The sequence below is a fragment of the Lonchura striata genome, chromosome 3 (genome assembly GCF_050655825.1).
Source record: "Lonchura striata isolate lonStrDom1 chromosome 3, ASM5065582v1, whole genome shotgun sequence".
In the NCBI taxonomy this organism is placed as follows: Eukaryota; Metazoa; Chordata; class Aves; order Passeriformes; family Estrildidae; genus Lonchura; species Lonchura striata.
In genome coordinates, this window is record NC_140705.1 from 45,389,522 (window position 1) to 45,415,265 (window position 25,744).

The following is a 25,744-nucleotide window of genomic DNA, read 5'->3' on the forward strand; positions in this document are numbered from 1 at the left end:
GCTGTTTGCATAGAGTTTATTGCCATTCACTTAAGAGGCCCATTAAATGCCAGAAAAAGCTATTTATCCTTCTGTTTGAGGCAATTATCCTGCTGCAAATCTCTGTGTCAATTCGTCCTGTGATTATTCCTGGAGTGCTGACACTGTGCAGATACACTCACCACACAGAAAAAACGGTGCCCACCCAGGATTACGGAAGGATTTTCAGAAGCAGGGTAGCCAGTGCTTCTCAGGGTCTTTACCTCTGTAGAGAAGTGGGTGTTTTCTTGGAGTCTTTCCCTGGAGTCCAGCTGCTTCTTCTCCTTTATTTCAAAAATACCCACCAAGCTTTTTTTATTGGAAGCACACATTAAAGTGGAATTGCTCTTTTTTTAGTCACAGCAACATGGGATGTGAAAAACCCAAATCCAGTTTTTCAAATGCTCAAAGGAGACCAGCTGTCCCACCAACCAAGAAATCATTTGACTCACCAGGCTGCAAGGTCTGTGCAGAGGAGAGGCTTCATCTTCTTGAAGCCCACCATGTTCTTGTTTGGCAAGGAAGAAAGCAAGTGTGAGCAAGGGGAGCATCCCTCCTCCCATCTCCTCTGGCCTGCTCAGGCCTTTCCACAAGAGATTGGTGGTGAAGCACCTCTTGATCATACTGGGAACTCCTGGAAAGCAAATGTGGGGGGCAGTATTGACCGTACCAGGAACTCCTGCTGCCTTATCTAGGTGGGAGATGACAGCAGGAATAATCAGTCACCCCTGACAGCCTTGGAATGTTCCTTATCTGAAAAGTAGCTCAAGTGGAACAGTACTATCCTCACTGGAATTTCATACATCCAGTAATAACCCAGATTGCAGCCAAGATGAAAATATATAAATGGCTTAACCCAACCATTTCATGGCCCTAAAAACAGTGGTACTAAGACAGACCCTTTGAGTTCTTCTGGACTGCACTGGACTGCATCAGTATTTCCCTCTGTGTGGGACGCCTCTCAGAGTGCCCAGACTCTCAAGTTTGTGAAATTCAGAGAAGTGTCAATTCTGGCAACAGAACCTGGATTGATATCCCACTACTTGAGGCTCAACACCCCATTTCACCCCCGTTAAGAAATGCCAAAAAGGCATTAGATATGAGTCTTTCACTGATTCTTAAGGGAAGTGTTTTAGTAGATATACCTTTGTTCTTATACATGACATATCTGCCCCTCTGTGTGTATTACCTTTGTACATTTGCATACATGTATCTGGGGGTGTGTATTGACTCAGACACCCCAAAAGCAAATATAGTATGCATGTTATTATCTTGAATCCTTAACTGTTATTACTATTTGGAGTTGATCCTTGGTTCAGCTAACATTTAAGTGCTTCTAGATCTTTTAGACATAAACAATTGACCATGCGTGAGTCTAAGATCAGATCTAGGCATGTGTGGGCATCTCTCTGAGAAGCAGACCAACAATCAAGGGAGTTCACTCTGAATCTCATGACCTACCAGAGAGTCTCCTTTAACCTTTCATTCCTTACCCCTTTTTACATCCCTGGCCTCCATATAAATCACTCTAAATTGATTCTAATTGGTTATCCTTTATATGTACTATCCATGCAGTATTAGAGTGAGCCTTGCCATCAATATTTGCCTGACTTTTGCATTTGTATTAAAGTTTGTTTTCACTAATACATTTGATGGTGATCCTTTAAGCAGCATAAACCATTCATTTGTGTGACAGAGATGCTCTCTCCACAGCTCCTACTGTGTTCCCTGAGGGAAGGGTTGTTTTTAAGAACCTTGTTTTAGCCAAAATGCTGACTGAAGGCTCACACACAGGTGCTTCTGAAACACCGACAGCTGGCTCAGTTGCTTAATTGTCCAATGACAGAAAATAAACAAACTTCCCCTCCTCTGTTTGGCTCACAAATTGAAGGAGAGGTTAATGTCAGGCTTAGGTATCTGCTGGTTGACTGGGACTTTGGAGAAGTTGAATCAAAAAGTGGGAGATGTGACAGCGGTGGGAGCACAACACGTGATGCTCATGGTACATGCCTCTTACTGTGTGAGAAATATATTTGCCTTATGGTGGGTAGTGGACATTAACAGGAGCAGAGGAAAGTGATGTGGGGCAGCACTCCCCTAGTGCTGGCTGCTGTCAGTGGTGTAAGTCTCAAAGGATGAAAACAAAACACAAGAAAATATTCCCTTGAAACTGTTTTTACTTTTGGAAATACCATTTGTATGAAGTTTTTCACTTTCAGAAAAGTTTCTTTCCTTCTTCTTTTCCCACCAGCACCTCCCTTTCTTAGTAAGCCTGGGTTTTGACTCATGTCTGTGTCTGCTTCTCCTTTTCCAAAATATATAATTTTTACTCCTTCATTGAGAAAAATAGACATGAGGGGGAAATTCCCAGAAAGAAACCAGTCCATTTCAGATCTTGAAGCAGCGGTAATTTCTAATACCTGAGCACCCAGAATGGTGTCTGGGCTCACCAGGAGCCTGGTCAGGAGCCAGTGGACACAGGGACCAGGGTGCAGCCCCACAGGGACTGGCCTACAGGATATCCAACCCATAACTTGAAGGGCTGGGAGACCCCACAACACGAGGAACTGAGGACACTCTTTTGGTGGGGGAAAAAACTCTGGGACATGCTGCTACAGCAGCAGCTTTACCAAGGACTATTATTATTATTATTATTATTATTGTTGTTGTTGTTGTTGTTGTTGTTGTTGTTGTTGTTATCATTGTTATTATTATTATTAGTGGTGGTGGTGGTGGTGGTGGTAGTGGTAGTGGTGGTGTTTTTTTCTTGGGGGTTTTTGTTAACAACCTCTTCTTGTATGCTGCTACCTTCACATTTTATTGTACTTCTTTTAAGTGTTTTCCATAAATCCATAAAGGATCCACGATCCTTTTTCAAAGGTCTATTGAAGCACCCAAATCCCTTCAGCCCTTTAGGTATGTAGGAGCCCGACAGGCGCCCAGATTTCTGCTGAATTAAGCATCACTCCATTTGCTCTTTGAGATGGTGTGCTTTTTTTCAGCAACTGCTTGATCCAACATCTCCCTCTGGTGGAAAGTAGGGAATAGAGCAGGATAGACTAGAGCAGCGGACGACTAAACAATAGTAACTTGATTGCTGTGAAAACAATAAAAATCTCAGTCCATGTTATCTCTAATTGTTACATTTATTCCTAATGAACCTGAAGTTTATCTCAATGGTCCTTGACTGGAAGAGAATGGTAATGAATGGTGAATGCCAATTTTCCTGTATTTTCCAGAAATTTGTTTTAAACAGAAGCAAAAGCCTATATCAAGAAATATGACTTTATGGCATTGTTTCTGTGAGGAAAATCAACAAAATTCTCTGCTGCAGAAAACTATTATTTTGTGCTCAAGCTCTAAAATCCATCACACATCCCATCTGCTCTGTGGAATTGCAAGGATTGATAAAAATGTCTCAAAATATAATCGTTCTCTTTCTATACCACAATTACACCTTTGAAGTTCCATGTGAGTGTGACAGATTGGTTGCCATCTGCCAGGGGTGCCTCTTCAATGTAGATCAAAAAGTGTGGATAAGAGGGAAATACTCAAGCACAGTTTGGATAACTTATGTCCAGACATGTACAAGCTTAAAGAACAGCACAGGGATGAAATGCTTTGCCCAGGTGACAGCTAAGTCTTTCTTTCAGGACACCTTTCATCAGCATGAGGAGGTCAGGGAGGTTTAATAATCCTCTCCCATGTGTGAGTGTTTCTCTGACACTTGTTCTGTGATTCAAGATGAAACCTACAGAGCTGATGTGTCAGCACAGACAGATTTAAGATCAAAATGGAGTTTTGAAAATTCCTCAGCTGCTCAGCTCAGCTTCAGCTGGAGCTGGAGAGGTAACAGAGGCCACAGCTTTGCTTCAGCTCCTGGCACAAGTCTTGGGTGAGGAGCAGAAACTCAGGGATGGCTGATGAGATATTGCCAGAGACTGACACCTGGGGCTGGGCAGCTGAAGCAAGCCAGGACTCGTTTCAACAAACTTCAACTGCCTAAAAGCAGTCAATGTCAGTGAGCTGGCCTGAAGGCACTGAAATGTGTGATTCCCCTTTGTAGGCAGGTGTACCACTGACACAGGACAGCATCACTGTGTATCTAGGATATATTTCAGATTATTTAAATTTTCTGTGCCTAGGGAAGCATAACAGAAGGATGTTCAGTTATTCCCAAAATATTAGGGCATATTCTTGGCAAATTGAAAGCTTTTGGAACAAAAAGGTGAGGCTTCTGAATGGAATGATCAATCTTTTGTGGCATGACTTTAACCAGGGAGAAAACCTCTGTGAGAAGGAGTAAGATTTAAAAAAGAATTTCAAGCTAGAAACTGGGGAAGTGAGGAGGAAGAGAGGAGCAGACAATCATTATGACATTTGTTTAAAGATGCCATTTTACCTCTTTATAATCACAAGTCAGAAATATCAGACATATTCTAGAAGGAAGATAATTACTGGCTCATTGTAATAGCATGATAAAAATTACATGGGAAAGAACCAAAATAGAACCCCTCCAAACTAGGAAAAGGACATGAACTCTGTCAAATTAAAAGCAGAAACAGAAAGGAAGACTAAAAAATATTTGGAAGAAACTTGCTACTAGACAAAAAGCCTCCTCTATCCTAGCAGGAGCAGGGAGCCTGCTGGAGGGTTTCTGCAGGTGACCAGGATGTGCAGTCAGCAGATGATCAAGGTAGCAAAGGAGTTTGAGAGGAAACATGTCCTAACACAACAGCTAAACAGATTATTTGTGTCTGTGTTCAGTGCAGAAAAGCTTAGTGAAATTCCCATGGCAGAACTATTTGTTAAAGGGATAATGCAGAGAAGCTGCCTCAGATTGAAGAGTTGTTAGATGAAGCTTTAGAACAAATAAATGCAAGGGATAGTAACAAATTCATGAAAAGCAGATGTTACTCGCTTGTGGGATTTTAAAGAATGCTAATGGAAATTATTGCACTATAAGAGCCAGTGTATAATCTTTAACTTAAAACAGCTGAAGATAAAGGATGGCAACGATACTATTTTCTTTTAAGTGCTGTAAATGATCTAGAGAAATGCAAGCCATTAAATCTGACACCTGTGGCAGGCAAACAGCAAAAGCCATAGTAACAGAATAGTTGCAAGGAGAGACACAGACTAAGAGGGGAGAATTGGCAGAGCTTTGCAGTGAGAGCCTATGAAGCTGTGCTCCACCACCCTCTGACAGCTTCAGAGGAAACTGTGAAGCTGCAGATGAGAGAAATCAGCTTGCTGTGATCTGCTCAGCTTCTGAAAAGCCTTTAACAACATCTGTCACCAAGGACCCATTAAGCTAATCTGGCATGGGGTAAGAGGGAAGATCCTCTCATGAGTCAGCAACTACATACAGGATAGAGACACGGTAAGGATAAATTATCCATTCTTCACAGTGGAGAGAAACTACCCATGGCATCTTAGAGGGATCATGGTAGGGCCAGTGTTCATCCACAGACCCATTAGTCAGGCAAATGACTGATCTGGTGGTACATGTTTGTTCAAGGCAGTAAAATGCAAACTGCCTAAAGGAGTTGCAAAAACCATCTAATGAGTTTGCACAAAGTAATGGCAGGTGAAAATCACTATAGCTAACAGCAGAGAAAAACACCTGGCTGAGCTGGGAGGAAGACTGCCCCATTACCAGCCACAGCCATGGCCTTTGAAACAGTTAGTCCTACTCAGGACAGGTATCTGATTGCCACTTAAATGCTTATCAATTACTATAAAGCATTTTAATATATAATGAAGGGAAGAGGGGTCATAGAGTTAATGGAATGGTTTGGGTTGGAAGGGACATTAAAGATCATCTAATTCCACACCCTAGCATGGGCAGGCATATGCCTAGGTTAGACTTGGTTGCTTAAAGCCCCATTTAACTTGGCTTTGGATGCTTCTAGGTAAAAGGCACTCCAATCTCTAGACAACCAATCACCACCCTCACAGTGAAGAATTTTTCCTAATCTAAATCCACCCTCTTTCATTATAAAGCCATTTCTCCTTGTCCTGTTACTACATGCCCTTGCAAAGATTCTCTCCTCAACTCTCGTGTAAACCCCCTTTACGTACTGGGAGGTGATGTAAGGTCTCTCCAGAGCTGTCTCCTCTCTAGGCTGAATAACCCCAGGTCTCTCAGCCTATATATACATAGGAGAGATTCTCCAGCCCTCTGATCACCTTCATTACCTCCTCTGGACTCCCTCTAGCAGGTGCATATTCTTCTTATGTTGGGGTTCCCAGAGCTGGATGCAGCCCTCGAGGTAGGGTCTCACAAGAGCAGAGGAGAGGAGGAGAATCACCCTCCTCAACCTGCTGGTCACTCTGCTTTGACGTAGACAAGCATACAGTTGGCTTCCTGGGCTGTGAGCACACATTGCCAGGTCATGTTGAGCTTCTCCTCAACCAACACACCCAGGTCCTTCTCCTCAGGGCTGCTCTCAGTCCATTCTCCACCCAACCTGTATTTGTGTTTGGGATTGCCCCAACCCAGGTGCAGGATTGCACTTGGCCTTGCTGAATATGACAAGGTTTGTACAGTCCCATCTCTCAAACCTGCCAAGATCCCTCTGGATGACATCCTTTCCCTCCAGTGTGTCCACTGCACCAGATGGCCTGGTGTAATTGGCAAACTTAGTGAGGATCCTCTCAGTCCCACTGTCCATGTCACTGACAAAGTTTTTTAACAGCACCAGCCCCAAAACTGATCCCTGAGAAATATCTTCACTTGGAACACCGGCCTCTCCTTGTTGACAAGAACAGGGTCCAACATAGCACCTTGCCTTGTTGGCTGCTCTATCACTTGGAGAAGGAACCTCCTGGATTGCTTATGCTTTACTGTGCTGTCTTCTCCAACAGGTATATACCCATGAGGATCAGGGCTTGTGAAAGTGAGGAAATTATGTATTATGTAAACCAAGATTCTTCAAGGTGGGAAAGAAGAGTCTGAGAGAGAGTATGGTGGAGCTTTATAAACTCAAATGGGCCATGGAGTCACTACCTCTCATAACATGAAAGAAAGGGGCATCAGATGATGTTTTTAGGTTCAAGACAAAGATGAAGACAACAAGCTCTGCTTCTGGACAAAGCAGTTTCTCCCTTTACAGAACCTGGTTTCACAGGATGTTTAGGAGTATAGAAGCACCATAAATGGTTTTAAAAGCAAGTCAACAACTGTGTGGAAGATAAATAATCTGAAATGCTAAGATACCCCTCAGATAAGGAAGACCCTAGACCAGAAGTGGCTGTCCTCCCTGCTTGGAATGAGCAGAGCTGAGATGCCAGATGGATAAGCTTTGCAGGCAAACCTGTTCTGACACTTTATCAACCAGACAATTTTTAGAAGTAGATTAGAAGAAACCCTGTTACCCTGCAGAGAAGTGCATAAGCACAGCTTTGCTTTCTTATGGGACTATGATCACCCTATTAGCGTTAGTAGCATTTCTTGCTCTGGGATTAGTTACACTGTTTGCTATTCTAAAACTTAAAATAAAGATTAAGAAAAAGAGCCCACTCTTTTATTCTTTTTCCATGTATTTTTATGTTCTGTGTTAGCTGAGGACAAAGCTAAAGTCTGACAAGCCCTAAGCTAACACTGCTGCCAAAAGCAGCAGCTCTGCCCTCTCATACCACTGAGAAAGACAAATGGGCAGGGGGGGTGGGGGTGGGGGGGACAATGCAGGGAGTGCAAAATTAGCTTTCAGAGCTGAGAGAAAGAGGATTCTCTTTTTCATTCTTCTTCAGCCCTGCTGAAGGCAGGGCTAGCTCAGGCTGGTCCCAAGCTCTTATTGACCCATAATTTAATTTGGTGATGTTTCTTCTGACAGCTGTCCCTTGCAAATGATAACTGTCCTCATCCCCCCTGAGAACAGCAGGAGTTGGTAGCTGAATGTGGTCTTTCTTGGCCCTGCCAGGCCATCCCAAATGACAGAAAATCTCTTGCTTATGAAAGGAAACACTACAGAAGTGACCTTTGCTCCATTATTAGAACTTTATTTATCAGGTAATTTTAATCACTGGAATTACTGAACATTTTTGAATGGTTTTGTAATTCTATGGACAAAGAAGGATGATAACACCCTCAAGTGAGCCATTAAAGATTTAACGAGTCATTTAATCACTAGGAGTCAGACCTGTGCTTTGATAGCAAGATCCAGTTTTGGGTAGTGATTATCTTCAGACACATCCAAGGGGAATGAATTGCTGAGGGGAGTGTAAAGCCCAACAGAGCCTCTGCCACAGAGTGAGAGGATCTGGACTCTGGTGACTCAGCTTTCTTACAGCAGAGGAGCTTGCTCATGTCTAGTTACAGATAAATTTTTCCTTAGAGTGTTTATCTAGTCTTAAATGGCTCTTCTACAAAACTAATGCCGGTTAGAATCCTTGTTGGTTTGTCTCCAATTTATTCATATCAGCTGTTGCAAGGAAAGCAGACAGTGTTGTTGTGAAGTAGAAAAGGGATGTTGCATTCCCCAGCCCACACTGAAAAATCCTCTTCAGTAGAACAAAGGCCATAACAATGTTGCTGTGTGGGGGAGGAGGGGAGGGGCTGGGGGGCAAATTATTGGTGTCTGAGAGCAAAATCTGAGGGCCTTGAGGGAAAAAGCAGATTTGCAAACTAGAGTGAGAAAAGACACACAAAATTGTACCTTGCGGGGCAATATTAGCAGAAACTTTAAGTTCCCTGAGGTGCAATATGAGCAAATGCAGTGATGGATATCACAGACCTGTTCTTAAAATCACACTTGTCTGGTCACTGTATGTGACAGTGACCTAATGCTGCTTTCTGTAAGAGTTGACTGAAGCACTGTAATGCAGCAATGCATGGAGTTTTCTTTTCCTGTTAAATCATATAGACAATGATAAAATTTGTTAGCAAGGTGGCAGAAACAAGGGCAATTCTAGATTAGATTTGGTACAAGAGAAGACAATTTACTTTTACTGAATCTGAGCCTACTGCATCTGACAACCTTTATATGCAGATGAAGAAATGCTAAATTGATGTTATTTATATTATACTGCAGCAATCTGATCCCTGTTATGTGAAGAGTATTTATGTATCTTGTCTTCTTCACATGAGACTAGGACAAATGCCCAGGGCAAATGGAGGAGATGATCAGCTGAGCTAATACTTGGACCAACAAATCACGCCTTTCCAAGGTGATTAAAGATACCACTGAGTATCTGCACTGGAACAAGATGTTGACTTAGTTCCCTTCTATACAGTAATGGACTTAAAGTCCAAGCTACTTCTAGGAGATGCAGCACTACCTGTAAATGGAAAAGGAGCTTCTGGGATTCAAAGCTTGGCCCTCGATGAGGAGCCTTGCAGAGCAGAAATGCACACTTCCACCAGGTGAGCAGCCTCTTTGGCTGTGCCTCTGTGCACTGAAAAGCCACCTGCCCCATGCCCATAGTTGTGAACCACTGGGAGCTTAACTCCTCCTTGGCTCAAAACCTCTGTCTGCAGTCTCACACACTGCCTGGATGGCCTCAGGCCCACCTTCACCTTGATATCCTGGGCTGCCTGCAGTGAGGGCTCAAGGGAGCAGCATCTGTCAAAGATGTCTCTAGTAGTGTAAGCATCAGGGGAAAGACTCCAGATCCCCTTTTCCCTGGTTCCCCCCAGGGTCACCTTGTGTATCCCTGGGTAGATGTAAGTTAAGCCATCTCCATCCCGGATGAATTGTTTCACCCAAGGAGCATAAACCTTGAGTACTTGTCCTCTGACAGGGAAGAGCTGCTTGTCCCCCACCAGCTGTTGGGCTCCTATGCCCGTGCAGTTGACAACAATGTCATATTCACTGTGCAGCTCCCACAAGTCTGCCACTTTCCTGGTGTACATCTGGGTGCCAGTTGCTTTCAACCTGCAAAAAGACTCCAGAAAGTGAGGCAGAAAACAAACCCCTAAACCCTTATGTAATTATTATAAACATTAAGTAAATTAGATTGCCTTTGCCTTTACATAGTGATCAAGACCAAACAATAGGTAGAACAAAATGTAAAGAAAATGCCATTGAGGTTCTGTTTGTGATTTGTCTGATTTGATCAGAGGTATTTAGCCTGGCTGGGCTGAAAAAAGTACATCAATTTGAGCAGTTTTAGAGAAGGGTCTGGCATCAGACCCTATGCAAATAGTCAGGTCTTCATGGTCCGATTAATTTCTGTAACAGTATCAAGCTTTAACAGTCCAAGCAAGCTGGGAAACAACAGATTTATTTACCAACTTGCTCATGCTAGTGGCAGAGCTATTGTCCTACACCCCTTTTAATGTGCCTGTTATATGCTTCATTCCCAACTCACCTTCTGAGCTACATAGCCATCTAGTGCCATGTGCCAAGTCCTAAGATCTGCACTAAGACTGGGCAGATGTGGTGCAGGGCTCCCAGGGTGCCCATAACCTTCTGGAGCAGCAGCCAGGAGTCACCCAGGATGGCTCAGAGCACTATACATATATGTCTACTCTTCAGTGAAAGTCACCTTTTCTTGAGATTCATTTTTGAGCTCAATTTCAAGCCAAATCCTCCCCTGAATTTTGAAGCCATTCCCTGTGGAAAATCACTGGTATTAATTGGAGTCCCTGCATGCTGTCAGCTGGATCCCTTTGCAGGGGTTTTTTGCTGGGGGTTTTAGCATAAACAAGTTAGAAGACAGGTCTGTGATGGACTAAGTAGAAAATCCCATCCTCTGCAACATTCTAGCAGCTGGCAAAATTATCAACTCTGCTATGAAAGCAGTGGTTTCCCACAAAGCAGTGAGTGAGCCAAGAATCAAGGGCATAGTTGATGCTCTGGAGCTTGATGTAGCAAGACACTGAAGCTGTCTGGGAAGAACGGGAGATCTCATGCAGTAGCTGCAGCTGGGCAACATTCAGGAAGAGCTCCTAAGAGCTGTAACTAGGATTCTGTCACTATGCCATAAATAATACACAATGAAAAAAACTGCTGAAAACTCCTGAATTTGGGCAAGTAAGCAGGAAAAAATTCCTGAAGTCTATTTTTGGCCAAGCAAGGTGGGCACAGTAACAATTTTCCTTGTGGATTGCCAGGAGAATGGTCTATAAATACTGCTAAGGTCGCTAGGGGTTTGAGAATTAGTTACGTGTTTAATATTCTCACTTCTCATTATCAGGGAGAAGAGAAAAAAAAGGATCTTGATCATCTCATTAGACTACACCCTTTGAGAAATAAGAAGACTACAGCAGGAATAAGGAGGGAGCAGAAATCACACGGCAGATACTAAATGGTTGTACAACTTAGCTGTCCTGCAGCAGAAATTTGCTTCAGTTAGGCAATGAAACATGACAGATCATGCGTACCAAGTGGATGGCACAGACCTCACATGGCACTGGTGCCACAGGAGAACTCCCAGCCCACTTGGCTGCCACAACAAGAAATGCTTTTTCATATTTTGCAGCGTGATGAAAGGCATCCAAGTAACCAGCTGAGCTGGCAATTTGTACCTTGGTGTCAGTACACATCTCTTTACTTAACCCCAAATCAGCTTGCAGCATGTCTCTTTCTCTCAAGTGGATACAGCCATTTGCTCACTTTGGAGGTACTTATTTGGATTAAATACTTAACCCAGTATGTCCCAGGGTGTCAGAGCCCTTTTAGATCTGCATCCTGTCTCTCCTATGGTTCTCCAAAATTGAGGTATTGGGGAGAAACTTAAAAATTTGGAAATTGGCAGATTTTCTAACTTTGATGTCAATCCAGGTATGAGCTCTGAAGCTACAACTCCTCAGAATGAGTACATCACCCATCTTATGCAGGCAAATGTTTTCAAAAATTTCTTACAAGATGATACTGTTTAACATTTTGGGGCTTTTTTCACCTAAATGGATTAAGAAATTACTCCAATTGTTGAACAAATTTGAGATTAATTGGTCCAGCTACTTCATAGGAGCAAAGTCTTCACAATAAGACACCTTCCTAGATGAGCTTATTCTCACAGGGACTGGATGTCTCTTCAAAAACAGAGAGATATTATTTGGGAAGTTTGGCAAATGTGGAGCGGCCAAATGTTTTCTCAGGACATGGGAGGTTCCTGATGTACCTTCAAGGTCTGGCTGGCCAAGCATGGCCCCTCTGGCTACTGGCCCTATGCCCAGGGTCACTCACACTCCGAGCCCCACTGTACAGACACACTGGGAGAAAGTGGACATTGCATAAATAGGACCTTTCACATTTCAGAAAAGTTCTGTATTTACTTCCTGTGCTTCTCCCCAAGCAAGACCTTGTTGCATTTTCTGCAATGAGAAACAGCCTTTTCCCAGTTTTGTTAAAATCTAAGGCTCTCAAGGAAATCCCATCTTGCCTCCAGTCCCTCTGCCAGGGTTTCCCTCTGTATGCCCAGCCTGTAGCAAACCCTACCTTTTCTCCAGCCACAGCAGGTAGGGTGGGCAGTCGCATTTCAGGGTCGTAAAGGCCTGACCAAATCGGTGCTGCGGGAACTTTTGGAGTTCTGTTTCGGACATTGGTCGAAATCCCAGCACAATATCTGACCAGAAAGGTAACTCTTCCTTGGGAGTGCTTTTAAAGATCTGCCAACTAAAAAGACAGAGAAAAATCTAGGAAACGTCACTGCTATTGCTCTGCCATGTTATGTGTCATGGCAATCTTAGCACAAACCCAGGAGCTCAGGAACCTCTTTCCCCTGCAGAGTGCAGCTCTGCAAGGCTAACAGCAGTGCAGAAAAATTGCTGCCTGCTCCTGTAATACCTGCCTGGGCAAAAAGGCAGAAGATCAGCACAACTGAGTGTGAGGATGGCACACCAGAGTAAATAAACTGCAGAGAGCCCTACCAGAGATAGTGTATGTAGAGAGTGCCCTCATACAGTGTCCCCACGACAACTGCAGACACCTGGCTGGACCCAGTGGGGCCACTTGCACACCTGTTCACCATTCCTTGGGTATCCATAAAGCTGCAGAGTGCTCAGTCTCAATACTCCTAAGAGGTGAATTTCTCAGTACATAATAGGCACCAGAAAACACCCCCAACACACATGCCCCAATTGAACCCCTGTACCAAGTTGCTGAAGCTGGAGAAACCTGCAGTCCCATCCCTATGGAGATGATCCCTGCTGCAAACAACTAGCGGGTGACAGTGTGGAAAACATAGGTTATTAAAAGATAGCTGGTGCTAGTCAGACTTGGGTGGGTTTTCTGTGCACACATGTTCCTGAACTTTGCCTAAAAATACATTGTATATAAGCAGCTATAATGCAGTTTCTTGGGAATACAGACATAAAAGCTACTCCCTGAAGGGAATACCCCTGAATTCTAGCAAAGAAAACCTGTCTGCTTGATCCAGAACACAGGACAAATGTACCAAAGGCTTCCCCAGAGGTTGCTCTTACCCAGAGACAAGGTGAATGCCAGCCTCTGATGCCTCGGCTGAGTTGCTGATAGCAAAAAGGTAAGTGAAGGTCTCTTTGAACCACTGCTTCTGCCTGTGGATTGGTGTGTCTGCATGTGAACAAAACCAAACTTGCAGAGAATAATGCAAAGAAAAGAATCATACAAATGAGTGTCAAGGAAAAGAATCATACAAATGAGTGTCAAGGATATGGGACAGACAGGGAACACAGGTCAAGGCACTTTTTTCCTCAGCATCCATGCACCACTGCACACCTGGACACAGCTGCATGAGCCATGGGCAGTGCTGCCCTGAATTAAACGAACCTGGGTAAGTGTGAGGGATGAGCATTCCAGCTGCCACATCACTCGTTGTGTTGGGGCTGAACTGGTCCGAAAGGACTGTCACAGAGCAGCTGGGACAAGTCTCTGTGATGCACAGTGCTGTGGACAGGCCGATGACACCTGCACCCACCACTGCAACCTTGGGTGAGGCCATCTCCAGGATGCAGAGCCAGAGGAGACAGGTTCCTACCTGCATTTGGAAACAACATATCACACATCACTGTCATCCAGGGCGAGTATCAGGCTATGAAATACCCACATATAATGTAACATAATCCCAGGACTGTGGTTAGGATTAAAAAAAATCAGCCTTTGATATGACAAAAAAAGTTTTGAAATGTCTTTAAGCAGCCATTACTTCATCCTCAGCACAAGTGAGTGATGTGTAACATGCACCATTAGAGCATGGGCTGGTTTGGGGAAGGTTTCCTCAATAAAATCTGAGGGAGTGAGGCACCCATCAAGTTTTCTATCATGTCAGGTGCAAAAGGCACAGAGCTCTGAAGAAATTGGCTTTTTAAAAGCTTTTTAAGCCTAAAGGTTACTTGAATTTTGGTATCTCCAGCAGTGAGGGTTATCACTGCCTGGGCAGCAGAAGCAAATCACACTGGAGGCTTCCAATCCATTCTTGGTCCTTGTACCTGCCAGCATGACTCACTACCTTGGACAGATTTGTGGGCATCCAAGGCTGCCATGCTCTCTCAGCAGCACATGGTAGTCCCCAGGTGCCAGCCAGTCTTGCTGCTTTATCTTCATTTCTTTATAACTTGCTTTATGTCCTGGAGCAGCTCCACTCCACTCCTCATCTGCTGATTGCAACTTCAGGAAGTGCAGTGTCTCTATTTTCCCCTGTCCTGGGCAAGCTTTGGAGCTGGCACCTGTCCTGGGGAGTGGCACACAGCTCTTGGTAGACAGTCACTTGGTTACCCATCCCAGTGAGGTGCCAGCCTGTGTTCCTGGCCATGGCCAGCTCAGGTGCCACTGACAAAGGCACCAAGCAGAACTACACCATGCAGCTCCGTGCACCCTGCAAACTGCCCAAAGCCAGGACTAAATGGGCCCAGAAGAGAGACACTGGGCAACCTCAGAGGTGATAAATCTTTTAGCAGCTTTGAACAGGTGAGTAGGGGTGCTGCTGCTGGGTCAGGCACCCCTTCCAAAGGTCACTGCCAAAATCTGACCAAGGAGGTAGGGGGAGGATCCCTTATGCCTATGACTAACTTTTTCCTGGAATAGCTACAATATTCACTCTCCGAGAGGATGCTGAGTGAGACAGACATTCAGTTCTATGCTCTGATGGTTCTAGTTTCTCCTATGGGGCCTGCTTATCAGTGACTGTAGAGATCCTGCCCTGCTAAATACTTTCTGAGAACTTTTACTGGAAATCAGTGCCTGCACTGAAAATGACAGGTTGATTTAGCACCTTCCTGTGGCTTTTTGGAGTCTTTGATGTAAATTTAGGCTAGACAGACAACCTGGAATTATGATAGGTCAGGTTTACTTATGAGATTCTTGTTCATAACTGTTCACACAGCTTCTCACTTACCCCTGAGGTTCTATTACTTAAAATTTAATGTCTTGCTATGTAAGAAGGGAAAGAGCAGCAGGAACTGTTGCCTGTCATTGCATTCCTTCTGCATCACAGCCAAGGATTGTTACAACCCGTCTTCTTCCTCTCTGGGCAACACATAAGTTTCTTTCTGCTAATTATTACATCTTCTTTCATAAGCTGATTACAGAAGTGCCTGCACAGTAGGCACAGAGGAAGAGGACACAGTAGAGGGGGGAAATTGGCCCCTGGACCAGAACTGCTGGCCTGCATGGCTGACACCCAGAAACCCAGTCTGGAAAAATGCTGTGGAAAGGGAAAGTAAGGAAGAATATTGGTGACAAGAAATTGGGGGGCCTGGGTAATAATTCTGTAATTACTGAGGAAAACTGGTTCTGAGAAAGGTACCAAAATACATGTTTATGAACAAACCTTCTCACTCAGAATTGACAGCTGTGGAAATGATGTGTGGCTCTCAGAGTGCCCAGTGATCCTCCCAGCAGTCCATGGACAAGCACAGCTCTACTTTTTCAGCTGCCCTGGAACATATGCAATGGGTACATTATCCACCTGCCAGAGATGTGCTTTCAGTTGTCCCTCACAACTCTCCTTCACTGAAGCCCTCGGACCATGGTGGAGATTGAATTTCCTGACTGACCTCCCTGTCCCTGGCAAAGAAAGGGGAGCTGTGGCTTGGTGGAGATTCAGGTTTCACAAGTCTACCCAGTTCAGATGGGATTTTTGCAGATGAGCCAGTTTGATATCAACTGATCCCTATGCTTCAAAATCCAGCGAGGGCAGGAAGGGGCTGCTGACAGTGCTGGAGCCTGTGAGAGCAGCTCAGAAGACCATGACAAGCACCTGTTCAATACACCACTTTTCCTGCACCTACTGCTACAGTCCAGGAGCACAAGCCCTCATGTCAAAAACTAACTGGGTGCAAAGCAGAGGCTACACACAGCTTGTATGAGCAAGCACAGCTCAGGCTTTGCAGAACTACTGATCCCACTTTGAATACAAGGCCCACCTATGGCTCTGCCCTCACAGCACAGCTGGTATCTTGCTGGGTGGAGGGCAGAGAAGGAAAAACTATTTTTAGCTGATGTGGCAGCCCAGCTTAGTCCCAGCAGGGTTGACACTTCTCATCCTCTCAGACAGGCCTGAGCGTTTTGCAAAAATCAGCATTTAAAAAGCAGATCAGTTGCAGTAGCTCTTGGGGAGTGAGGTGAATGCTGTCAGGTGTTGTTTAGCTCTCTGTCTCTTCATAGTGTAGGAAGAACAGGACAGAAGCCAGAGGGAATCACCTGGAGCTGTATTCCCCAGCAATGAGGACACCAGTTGCCGGATGTGGGTTTCATGTCCCTGTCACCCTCCTGCTTCTCCCAGGCCAGAACAAGTTTTAAAAATATTGAGATCCTTTGTGACATTACTTCACCTACCAATCCCTGCAGCTGAGACACAATGTCAGTCTCATGTGACACAAGGAGGTCTTTATTCTTTCTTGCCTCAAATAGTTGTATGTCACCACTAAGTGCCACTAACTCTCAGCTCTAACATCATTCTGGCAGTGGGTAACATGGCCAATATAGATTGTTCTCCAGCACACACACAGACAGAGGAACATGTACATCCACTGCCAGCTGCAGCTGCAGCCCACAGTCACAGCAGGCTGAACACTCTTAGCTTGTGTCGCAATCCGGCTGGCCTACAAAAATAAGCATATTTACACACCCAAATAAACAGTGGAAAAAGCCCAGCTGAACTGTTGACCAGAAAAGTTAGAACAGGAAGTAACTAAAGAAAACCAAAACCTGTTATATTTGGAAGGCTTGGTTTGTTGGGTTTTTTGTAACTGACTCTTATCATAAGTAAGTGCTGAAACACTGTTTTGAATTGTGTGAAGCCTGTGGTACTGGGGAGCGAAGGCTCAAGCCTTTCCAAGCTGCTGGAGGGACTCCTCATCCACCACGGCAGCTGTACCCACTGTCCCTGTCATGGAACACTTTTTCCCTTCATTTTTTTGTTGATCACTTTTGTTTTATCCCTTCCCCAATTTACAAGCACCCTTGCTGTTTCTTCCCTTCACACGGCCCCAGAGAGGGGTTTTTTTCTGGGCAGAGACAAATTCATTCTTGGGTGTTTGCTGCAGAGGAGCTTTTTGACCCTGGCCAGATGCCCTTTCTGCTCTTTGGGCTGCCCTGTGAGATGTACATTTAGCAAGTACTGCAGGAGAAAGGCAAGGATATCTTCACCCAGCAAAGGACTGTAGAGGCTTCTCGGGATCCCCTCAGCCAGAAAGCAGGATTCACAGAGAGCCACTGCCACAGGGGACCCCGCGGCTACCAGAGCACCTTAACACCGAGCTGCTCTCGCTTTCCTCCCAAACGGGAGAGGAAAGCAATCCTCTCTGCGACCCCCGCTCGCCCAGGGCCGCTCTGGGCGAGGAAGAAGGGAGCAGGGAGCAGCTGTGATCCCGGACATCCCCCCGCTAAGCCCTGCGGTTCACCCCTCGCCCCCGTGTGTGGGCTGACCCTCCCTGCCCCGGCTCCGGGAGACGGGATCTGCCCGCGGGAATCCCCCGCGCAGCCACGGCGGGCAGATCCCCGGCCCTCGGCAGCGAAAGGGCTCCGGCACCAACGTGTACTTTTCCACCTACAAGTACGGTCTGGAAACAACCCGAGCGGGGAGAGCAGGCGATACCTGGTGAGGAGGAGACCCCCGGTCCCGCGGAGCGCGGGGCCCGCCGCGCTGCCGTCCCGGGGCCTGGCCGAAGGAGCCGCTTGTGCCGGGCTGGGCTCGGGCCGCCGCCGGCGCTGGCAGCGCTCCCGCAGCCTCCGCCGGGGCCGGGCCCTCCGCCGCCTGCCAGAACCTTCCCCCCGATATTCCCTCTGGGGGAGGCCCAGCGGGACCCGCTGTGCCGCAGGGAATACATTGTCCTGCTCCCTCGCTGACAGGCAGTCATGTTCGGAGTGTTTCTGGCGCTGCCTGAGGATTGCCCCGGCTCTTGAGCAATGGCGCGGGCGCCAGGAGGGGAACTCCAGCCACCGCAGGGCGGCGAGGAGCGAGCGGGTTCCTGCCAGACCGCAGATCCCCAGTGAGCCAGCCAGGCAGGGCTGACTGCAGCAGGAAAACGTGAGTCTGTCAAAAACAAACCTCTCTGCAGGAACTCTGGGATGAAATTGCATGCTTATACCCCGGTTTATTGCCTCCGGGGCACTAGCCGTTGGCAGGATGTTTTGGCTAATATTTGACAGCCTGGGCATTCGTCCCTGAACACTCAGCAGGACAGTGTTTGCCGACCGCTCCCCCAGCCCTGTCGAACAGCATTTGCAGCGGGTCTTCCAAGCAGCTGCCTTTTCTCTGTAGCCATTTGAATTCAGACCAGCAGCCATCCAAAGCCATCCATATGATGGATATGTTCATCCATATGAACAGATATGTTGCTGTTCATCCATATCTGCATGAACAGCAACAGCGTGTTCCACACACGGTGGATTGCTCTTGCCTCCCAAGCTAGCTGTGCTCTTAAAACTAAAGCCATGATACATTACACATCACTGACCTTTAAGATACATGTTTTTTAAAAGATTTTCCCTTCAACAAGGCAGAATTCTCCCAAATTACAGTATAGTTTCATTTTTCTGAGTGTTCTGAAAATAGGGGATTAAGACAGGGAAGGCAGCAAAGACAGGTTTGCTTGTTTACAAGTTAAAGTTTTAACGACGGGCTTGCTGTATTGTAAAAATGAATACTATTCTAAGTCATTGCAGGGTATCTGCAATAGATTTGGAGAGGTTCCTTTCACATATGGAAATATACAAATATAAACAGAGGTTGCAGTTCCACCTAAGATAAAAACTGCCTGCTACTTCTCCTGAGATTCTACTGCTTATTGCTTAGAACTTTGCCAAATTGAAATTATTTGGATCAAAACGTTCTGTGACAGATGTTTGTGCAAGTCTGAAGGTTTTAGGGAATTCTCAGTGTGTTTTTTCCTGAGAATAAAATGCAAAAAATTCAAGCTGGTTTGGGATACCAAAGCTAATAGTAATGTCATTGAAAATAATCTTCTATGGGCTAAAGTACTTTGCAAAGGTGAATAAACACATTGTGTTTGGTAAAGCGCAACTCATGATTTGTGCATTTGGGAAGAGAATGCCAGCCTTCTGGCACAGAACAAACACAGCCCTGATTGTACTTGGAGCTCGTCCTGAGCCATAACAGGCAGTGGCATCCCAGAACACCACCAACTCAGCTGAAGCAGTCCTGAAGAAATGTTACCTTTCACCTTAGTATTTGTGTGCTATCCTGAACAGAGCCATAACAACGGTCAGAAATGACCCCTCTAAACACAGTAGCGCTGACCTATTTCAGACCTTGTAAATAATATGCATAATTTATCTGCCACTTCTTTAACCAGTTCAAGTCAAGCATCAGTGTCCATAGCAAGTTACTATTTCAACAAAGAGTTTCAGCTGTGCCTCATTTTGCTGTTGTCCCATGTTATTTACTTACTTATGGGGGGAATTCTCTCTCCACGTGGAAGAAACCAGCAGTGATGACATTCCTATTTAAAAGTTTTGTGAAAATATCTACTGAGAGATAGCCCATTTATCCCTGGTTGTTTTACCATGTTCCTGATTACCTCAATCAAAACCACTTTTTAATTTCATCACTGGCGGTGAGACTGTGGAAACAATCTTTACAATAATCACCCCTTAATGCTGTTTTGTTCTTATTCCCATGCAAGTCTGTTCATCTCCATGTGGAAGATTATGAGGCAAGGTTAATAACTAAACGTCTATGAGCATTCCATAGCTGGATCCTACTTACCTGCAACAAATAGCCAAGCAAATACCCATAGCTTGTATGTTAGCCAGGAATGCAGAGACAGAATAGTGGGTTTTTCACTAAATGAGACATTCCCCATTACTTCTGATTGTTCATAAATCTAGGTTAGTAATTTTTTTGAAAAGTGGTGTTTTGTCCAGAAACTGGAATCTGTAATCACTGTTTATATACCAGTCATACTAAAAAGGATATTTTGCCATATGAAGTATATACTTCTTAGGCTTGATTGAATTCAGCTTGACTGAACTCAGTGCTCTCGAAATCAGTCTGTCAGGCTTGATTCAAATTTCTCAGCTTTAGCAGCAACTATTTGGACCATTCACTCCAGTTACTTTCAGAGAGGAACATAAATCACCTGGCAAGGATGCATTAAGCCTTCAAAATGTAAATGATGAAGCAAAGCAATGGGTGTAACTTAATCAGAAAATACAATTTTAATAAAATATGCATGGAAAATTTGGTCATATGCCCTAATTAGAGATTTAAGGGAACTGAAGAATAAATAGGTTCCTGAGATGCTCTAAGGGGACAAATAACAATAAAGCTATGAATTGCTGCAATTCTTATTTCCTTGTGCTGTCAGCCCACTCCAGTTCCCGCATGAGGAAGCTATAGTTAGTCTTCACATGCACTGAACACCATGTGCTTACAAGTACATTGTTCTGTCATTCCTGTGGTCACCTACTCTCTCTTCTGGTACCACATACACATTCCTCAGTATCTGCAGCTATTTTTGTCACTACTGAACGTGTCTGAGGGACTACTGCTCCAGTCAGCTTATACAAACAAAGGCAAGACAAAAATAATGTTTTTCCTGCAACTGAAATGCAAAACATGCCACATTTTTAATGCACCTTTTGTCATAGTCACCACTTAATACATTATCCAAATCTTGGCTTACACCTGCAAAGACAAACAGGGAAAAGACACACACATGATATTTGCCATCCTGAACTGTAGGGATCTCCATGGAATGCCAAAACACCAGCCACACACTTAAACGGAGTGTGAATAAAATTAAGGCTGTCAGAACATAGATGTGTTTTAGTCTTTCTTCCTGTGAGAGGTAACTAATTGTCAGCATTGACTAGAATTTTCCCTGATAGAATAAACTCAGTTTTTGTCAACACTCTATTTTCTTTTTAGTCTTTGTGTCTAATTTCTTCCCTAGGAATTTGTTCGAGGATTCAGACAAACATTTTTCAGATGTTTGTAAAGGGCACAGGATGAATTCAGAGCCTCCTTTTTGTAGTCACAATGCCCTTCTGGACCAAGAGTCCATGGCACAAGTGAGCTCACCTCTTCCTAAGCCTTTCCAAAAGGCACTCACAGGCCATGCACACTGCTGAGCCTGATGCCACAGAGGCTTCTTAAGTGACTGCACCTAAGGGGTTGGTAAAATAAATCACTGGAAGACACAGGAGAATGCCAGTAAGTCCTTCACTCCATCCCAGAGCTGGAATGTCAGGCCATTTTGTCTTTCCACAGAGCCACTACACAAAAGCCCTCAGCCTTCAAGGAGGCTTCACCCCTTGTTCAGATATTCAGGGTACCACCCAAAGCATATGATAACTGAACATGATTTGCATAGCATTTTTTTTTATATTTAGTTGGTTAAATTACAGGATTTTGCACAATTGATGTTGTTAAAGTAGAAAATACATCCTTTAGTATAGCTTAAAAATACAATTTTGAAATACCAAACACATGTACTTGTTATTTTTCCTTAGTTACCATTAAACTAACAATAGTTGCTTTTATTCTTATATTTAACCCAGAAAGGTATGTCCTTAACAAATTGCAAGACTGTCTACTGGATATCAAATTCTGGACAAAAACATTTGCCATCATGCAATAGTGCCCAGCAATTAAGACAGCTAAGAATTCTAATTCACTATCTCATAGAACTATGTGTAACTCCAGAGACATTGATGAGCACAGAAAATTCGCATTAAGGATAGCAAATACAAACATAAAAGGACTTGTGAACCAAAGTGAGAAACTATGAAAACTAATTCTTTTTATGAACATTGAAATGAAAATATACCCCATAGGAAGAGAAGTATTTGTTCTCAAACTCAGTGGTCTCTTGCAAAAGGATTTTAAAAAAATCTATGAATATTTAAGAGAAAGGAATCAACTCACCCTGATTTTCCTACATTTATAATGCATGACTAGTATTTACATATTTTTGCCCATATGGAAAAAACAAGCAAATAGAAATGCTAGAGACATAGAGATACATGCTGTTTTCTTTTTTTTTTTAAGTAATATTTGCTATTGATGCATAAAATCACAAAAGATGTACGTGTAAATCAACAAATATTTTATTTCCAAGGAAAAACAGTAACATCAATAGTTCAGGGAAATTCAGGGGTCATTTGAATCATAGACCAATACCAACTAACTTCAGCGACAGGAGGAAATGGCTTTTGGGGTTAATCCATCAAGATACATTGTGGTCTAAAATAATAATTAAATTTTAGTTGTAAGCAGTATCAGTATCATTGTGTATTTAATTTTCTACTTGTTCTTTTCTTCACCTTATGTGTACTGATTACACATGACTAGGTCATTAATCCCTCAAGCCAAAGGAACACAGAATATGCATTGGCTGATTTCAATTCTGAGACCGAAATCAGTTACACAGCAGGTAAGGAAATAACAGAAAAATTAATTGTAAATATTCTTTAGTACCTTGTTAGAAATAGACTGTACTATTCCTAAAAGTTATGAGTAGTGAGTTTTGAGATAGATGGAGTTAGAGTTTTAAGATATTTGAAAAGGGAGTATCAGTGTGAAAGAACTCAAAAACATGGAATTTGGAGCTGTGTGTGTGGGGAGGGTGGTTGAAAGGCAAGACAGTACCAGTTTAATTCCTTGATAGGTGTATTGTATGATGGTGGGTTTTTAGCATGATTAAACCCTTATTTAAGGCAGGGCAGGCAGAGTTTGGCAGTAGATCTTGGAGATAAAGAGAGCTGTTCTGCTCTGGGAAGTGGAGGGGAACCTGAAAGCAGTGGAAGAATACTGGATTTGCTCTTCAGCAAAATAAAAAACCACAGCATGTGAGTAATCTGACCTTCAGTCATGAAAGTAGGTATTCAAGTCATTCTCAGAATAATGATGGGATTACTCACAGGGGGAAGGTTAAGTGTTTTTGCTGAACTCATATATCTGGACAGAAGCCACAGTATTCTATGCAGGTCTTTCTGGAGGTTTTCCCTGCAAACACTGGAACACCCATAGAATTAAATAAGAAGCATGAAGACACCTTTCTGCTTTCTATGTAATTATCTCAGAGGTACTACCTAAACTTAAATTTACTGATTTTTGCTTGCTTCAAAGCATGCTAATCCTCATATAGGGTATTATTTTCTTCTAACAGCAGGACCAACTTCTAGAAGAATGCAGTGAAGAATAAAATCTTTTGTAAGGGGATATAAACCATTATTCTGGTTTCAGAAGTCATTGAAACTAATAAAACTGTGCAGATATAGTTGAAAAATGTGGCCAGTAATTTCTACAGTATATAGAATATCTACAGTAATATAGATATCTTTTGGGGTAGGTACATGGCAAAGGTCAAGGAAGACTTGTTTTAATGAGACTATGCCATGAGAATAGGGCCTGAGAGGGGAAAACACTGATTTCAAACCAGGAAGGACTGAAATCACACAACCCAGGCAAGAGAGGGTTGTCTGAACCTCAACACGCAGATGTGCCTGTTCTGTTCCCTTCAAACCAAGGGTGGTCAAGCAAAAGAGATGCAGATCCTCAGACAAAGAAGAAATCCCCAGGTCTAGAGAAAGACTGAAAAAGGGGAGGTGGGAGCAAGTCATAAAAGAAGCAACCAGAATGATGCATTCCTTTCTATCAGTTTTCTATGGTCCAGAGTCATAAGGCAGAACCACTGCACCAACAAGTGTTCATGCACATGAGGTGTAGCAGCAGTGGGATATTCTGACACTTTGACTAAAACTAGACAGTCTTCTAGTGATCAGTGTTCTCCAGCTACCATCTTTTAAATTCTATTTTTCTAACTGGTTTTGTGTGATATAATAAGGAAAAATGAGTTACAGACAGCTGGTCTATGAGAAAAATGGTGAGTGGAAACCGTTTCTACCAAAAAATAATAAGTAAATTCACTTCTGTGCAGAGAGCCTGAACAAAAGACATATGCCATTTATTCCTTTTCACTGAGGACTATGAAGACCTCGCTGGAGGTATTTGGCAAAGTTGCAGGTCTACTCTTAGAAGTTATGAAAAATCTGATGCTAGATCTAAGCTGAAATAAGTGAGAAAGGGTGCACTGAAATAATGGTCTGGAATGAATATGATTTTAAATGGGATCAGACAGTTTAGTTTTACCTAAACTAAAACAGCAGTAGATCCAGGGAACTTTTATTTTTCCTAAACCCCTAATAAAAATACATTTGCCATTCAACAGAATGAATATACAAACTATTTGCACGTTTTGCAAACTTAGTATTCTTTTTCAGTCAGAACCTGTGCCATAGAATATTTTCCTTTGTTAGCAATGGCACCATGTCTAGTAGAAAACTTGTAAGAAAAATAAAAATAATAAATTAGTTTCAAATTCTTGATATGACCTGATGCAATGTTAAGGCTTCTCTCTTGAATTGTAACTGTGTTCTGAAGTCTCAAGCCTGTAACTGGCAGCTGCAAAAGGACAAGATCAGGCAGGGCACTTTGTTGTAGGTCGACAAATCTAACTGCAGAAAATGTGAACCAAAGAATTGGCATATTTCTTTTACATACAAGTAATCAGGTTCCAGCATTTAGACTAATCATTCCAACTGGTCACACCAAGTCAGACAAGTGTTTTAAAGTCTGGATAATTCTGACAAGGGATCTAGAAATCCTATCAAATTTTCTGCAGTAACTCAGTCACTTTGAAAAGGTTTCATACAATTGCTCTACTGAAAAGGGAAGACAGAATACAAAGTAAAAGGCACAGATGTTATATAACAGTCCCATTTCTTGAATACAATGATCTTACAAATTAGATAGTGATTAAAATTGGGAACAGACATTTTGCTGCTGCTTTATTTGTCAGTGCTGACTTTTTCTTGACCAAACAGCTCTATCTTTTCTAATTCTGCACCATTATGTGCTGGAGGAGTCTTTTCTGAAGAGCTTTTCTTGTTTCTTCCAATTTCTGTAGCTTCCACCAAAGTATTAGTTAGTGGTTTTCCCAGTGTTTCTGGAAGCATTATGGTTAATATTCCACTCAGAAGAGCCATGATTCCAACAAGCAACTGGAAGAAATAAACAGCAGCTGTAAAGGTAGATAAGTCTTTCAAGCTAACCATAGTTTTGATCTTGCTTGAGAGTAAATCTAAAATAAAGCACAAGCAACTGTAAAGCAAAGATCGTAAGTCTTAAATGTTGCCTGTATAAAAGATCAACCTTTTTTGCTGCATAAATGAAAAGATTATGCAGCAGAATTAATGAATGAGCAAGTCAAGTGTTTTGTTCACAAGGGATCAATACAGTGCAAGCAAGAATAATTCTGTTTAACAACACATATTACCTTCATTTGGTATTTCAGTATCAGGCGTGTATTTAAGAACTGATTCTAAGATTG

General features: G+C 43.4%; 3 protein-coding genes across 7 annotated transcripts in view; 1 reads left to right on the forward strand and 2 right to left on the reverse strand.

Annotated features, from left to right (window-relative positions):
• Positions 1–18,127, reverse strand: DDO (D-aspartate oxidase). 2 transcript variants are annotated; one of them, XR_014953710.1, is made up of 7 exons: positions 17,983–18,127; positions 15,715–15,821; positions 13,716–13,923; positions 13,391–13,499; positions 12,405–12,581; positions 471–9,896; positions 1–302 (listed from the first exon to the last, which is right to left on the reverse strand). XR_014953710.1 is itself a non-coding variant. In XM_021553820.4 (6 exons), exons 3-6 carry the CDS (start codon positions 13,885–13,887, stop codon positions 9,329–9,331), a joined length of 1,026 nt encoding a protein of 341 aa, XP_021409495.1. In that variant the 5' UTR covers positions 13,888–13,923; positions 15,715–15,821; positions 17,983–18,127; the 3' UTR covers positions 1–9,328. The 2 variants fall into 2 exon arrangements, 1 of the variants encoding a protein (XP_021409495.1); XM_021553820.4 differs by having other exon boundaries at positions 1–9,896.
• LOC116183419 (uncharacterized) overlaps positions 16,859–25,744 on the forward strand; it is a 21,253-nt gene continuing 12,367 nt past the window's right edge. The window contains exons 1-3 of the mRNA XM_085576216.1: positions 16,859–16,906; positions 17,500–18,414; positions 22,705–22,786. Coding sequence (XP_085432342.1) covers positions 16,859–16,906; positions 17,500–18,399 — 948 coding nt within the window. The 3' untranslated portion in view covers positions 18,400–18,414; positions 22,705–22,786. The remainder of the gene's footprint in view (positions 16,907–17,499; positions 18,415–22,704; positions 22,787–25,744) is intronic.
• SLC22A16 (solute carrier family 22 member 16) overlaps positions 22,439–25,744 on the reverse strand; it is a 31,664-nt gene continuing 28,358 nt past the window's right edge. For all 4 annotated transcript variants that reach the window (XM_085575006.1, XM_085575007.1, XM_085575008.1 and 1 more), the window contains one exon: positions 22,439–25,415. In XM_085575006.1, the coding sequence (XP_085431132.1) occupies positions 25,203–25,415 (213 nt within the window). In that variant the 3' untranslated portion in view covers positions 22,439–25,202. The remainder of the gene's footprint in view (positions 25,416–25,744) is intronic.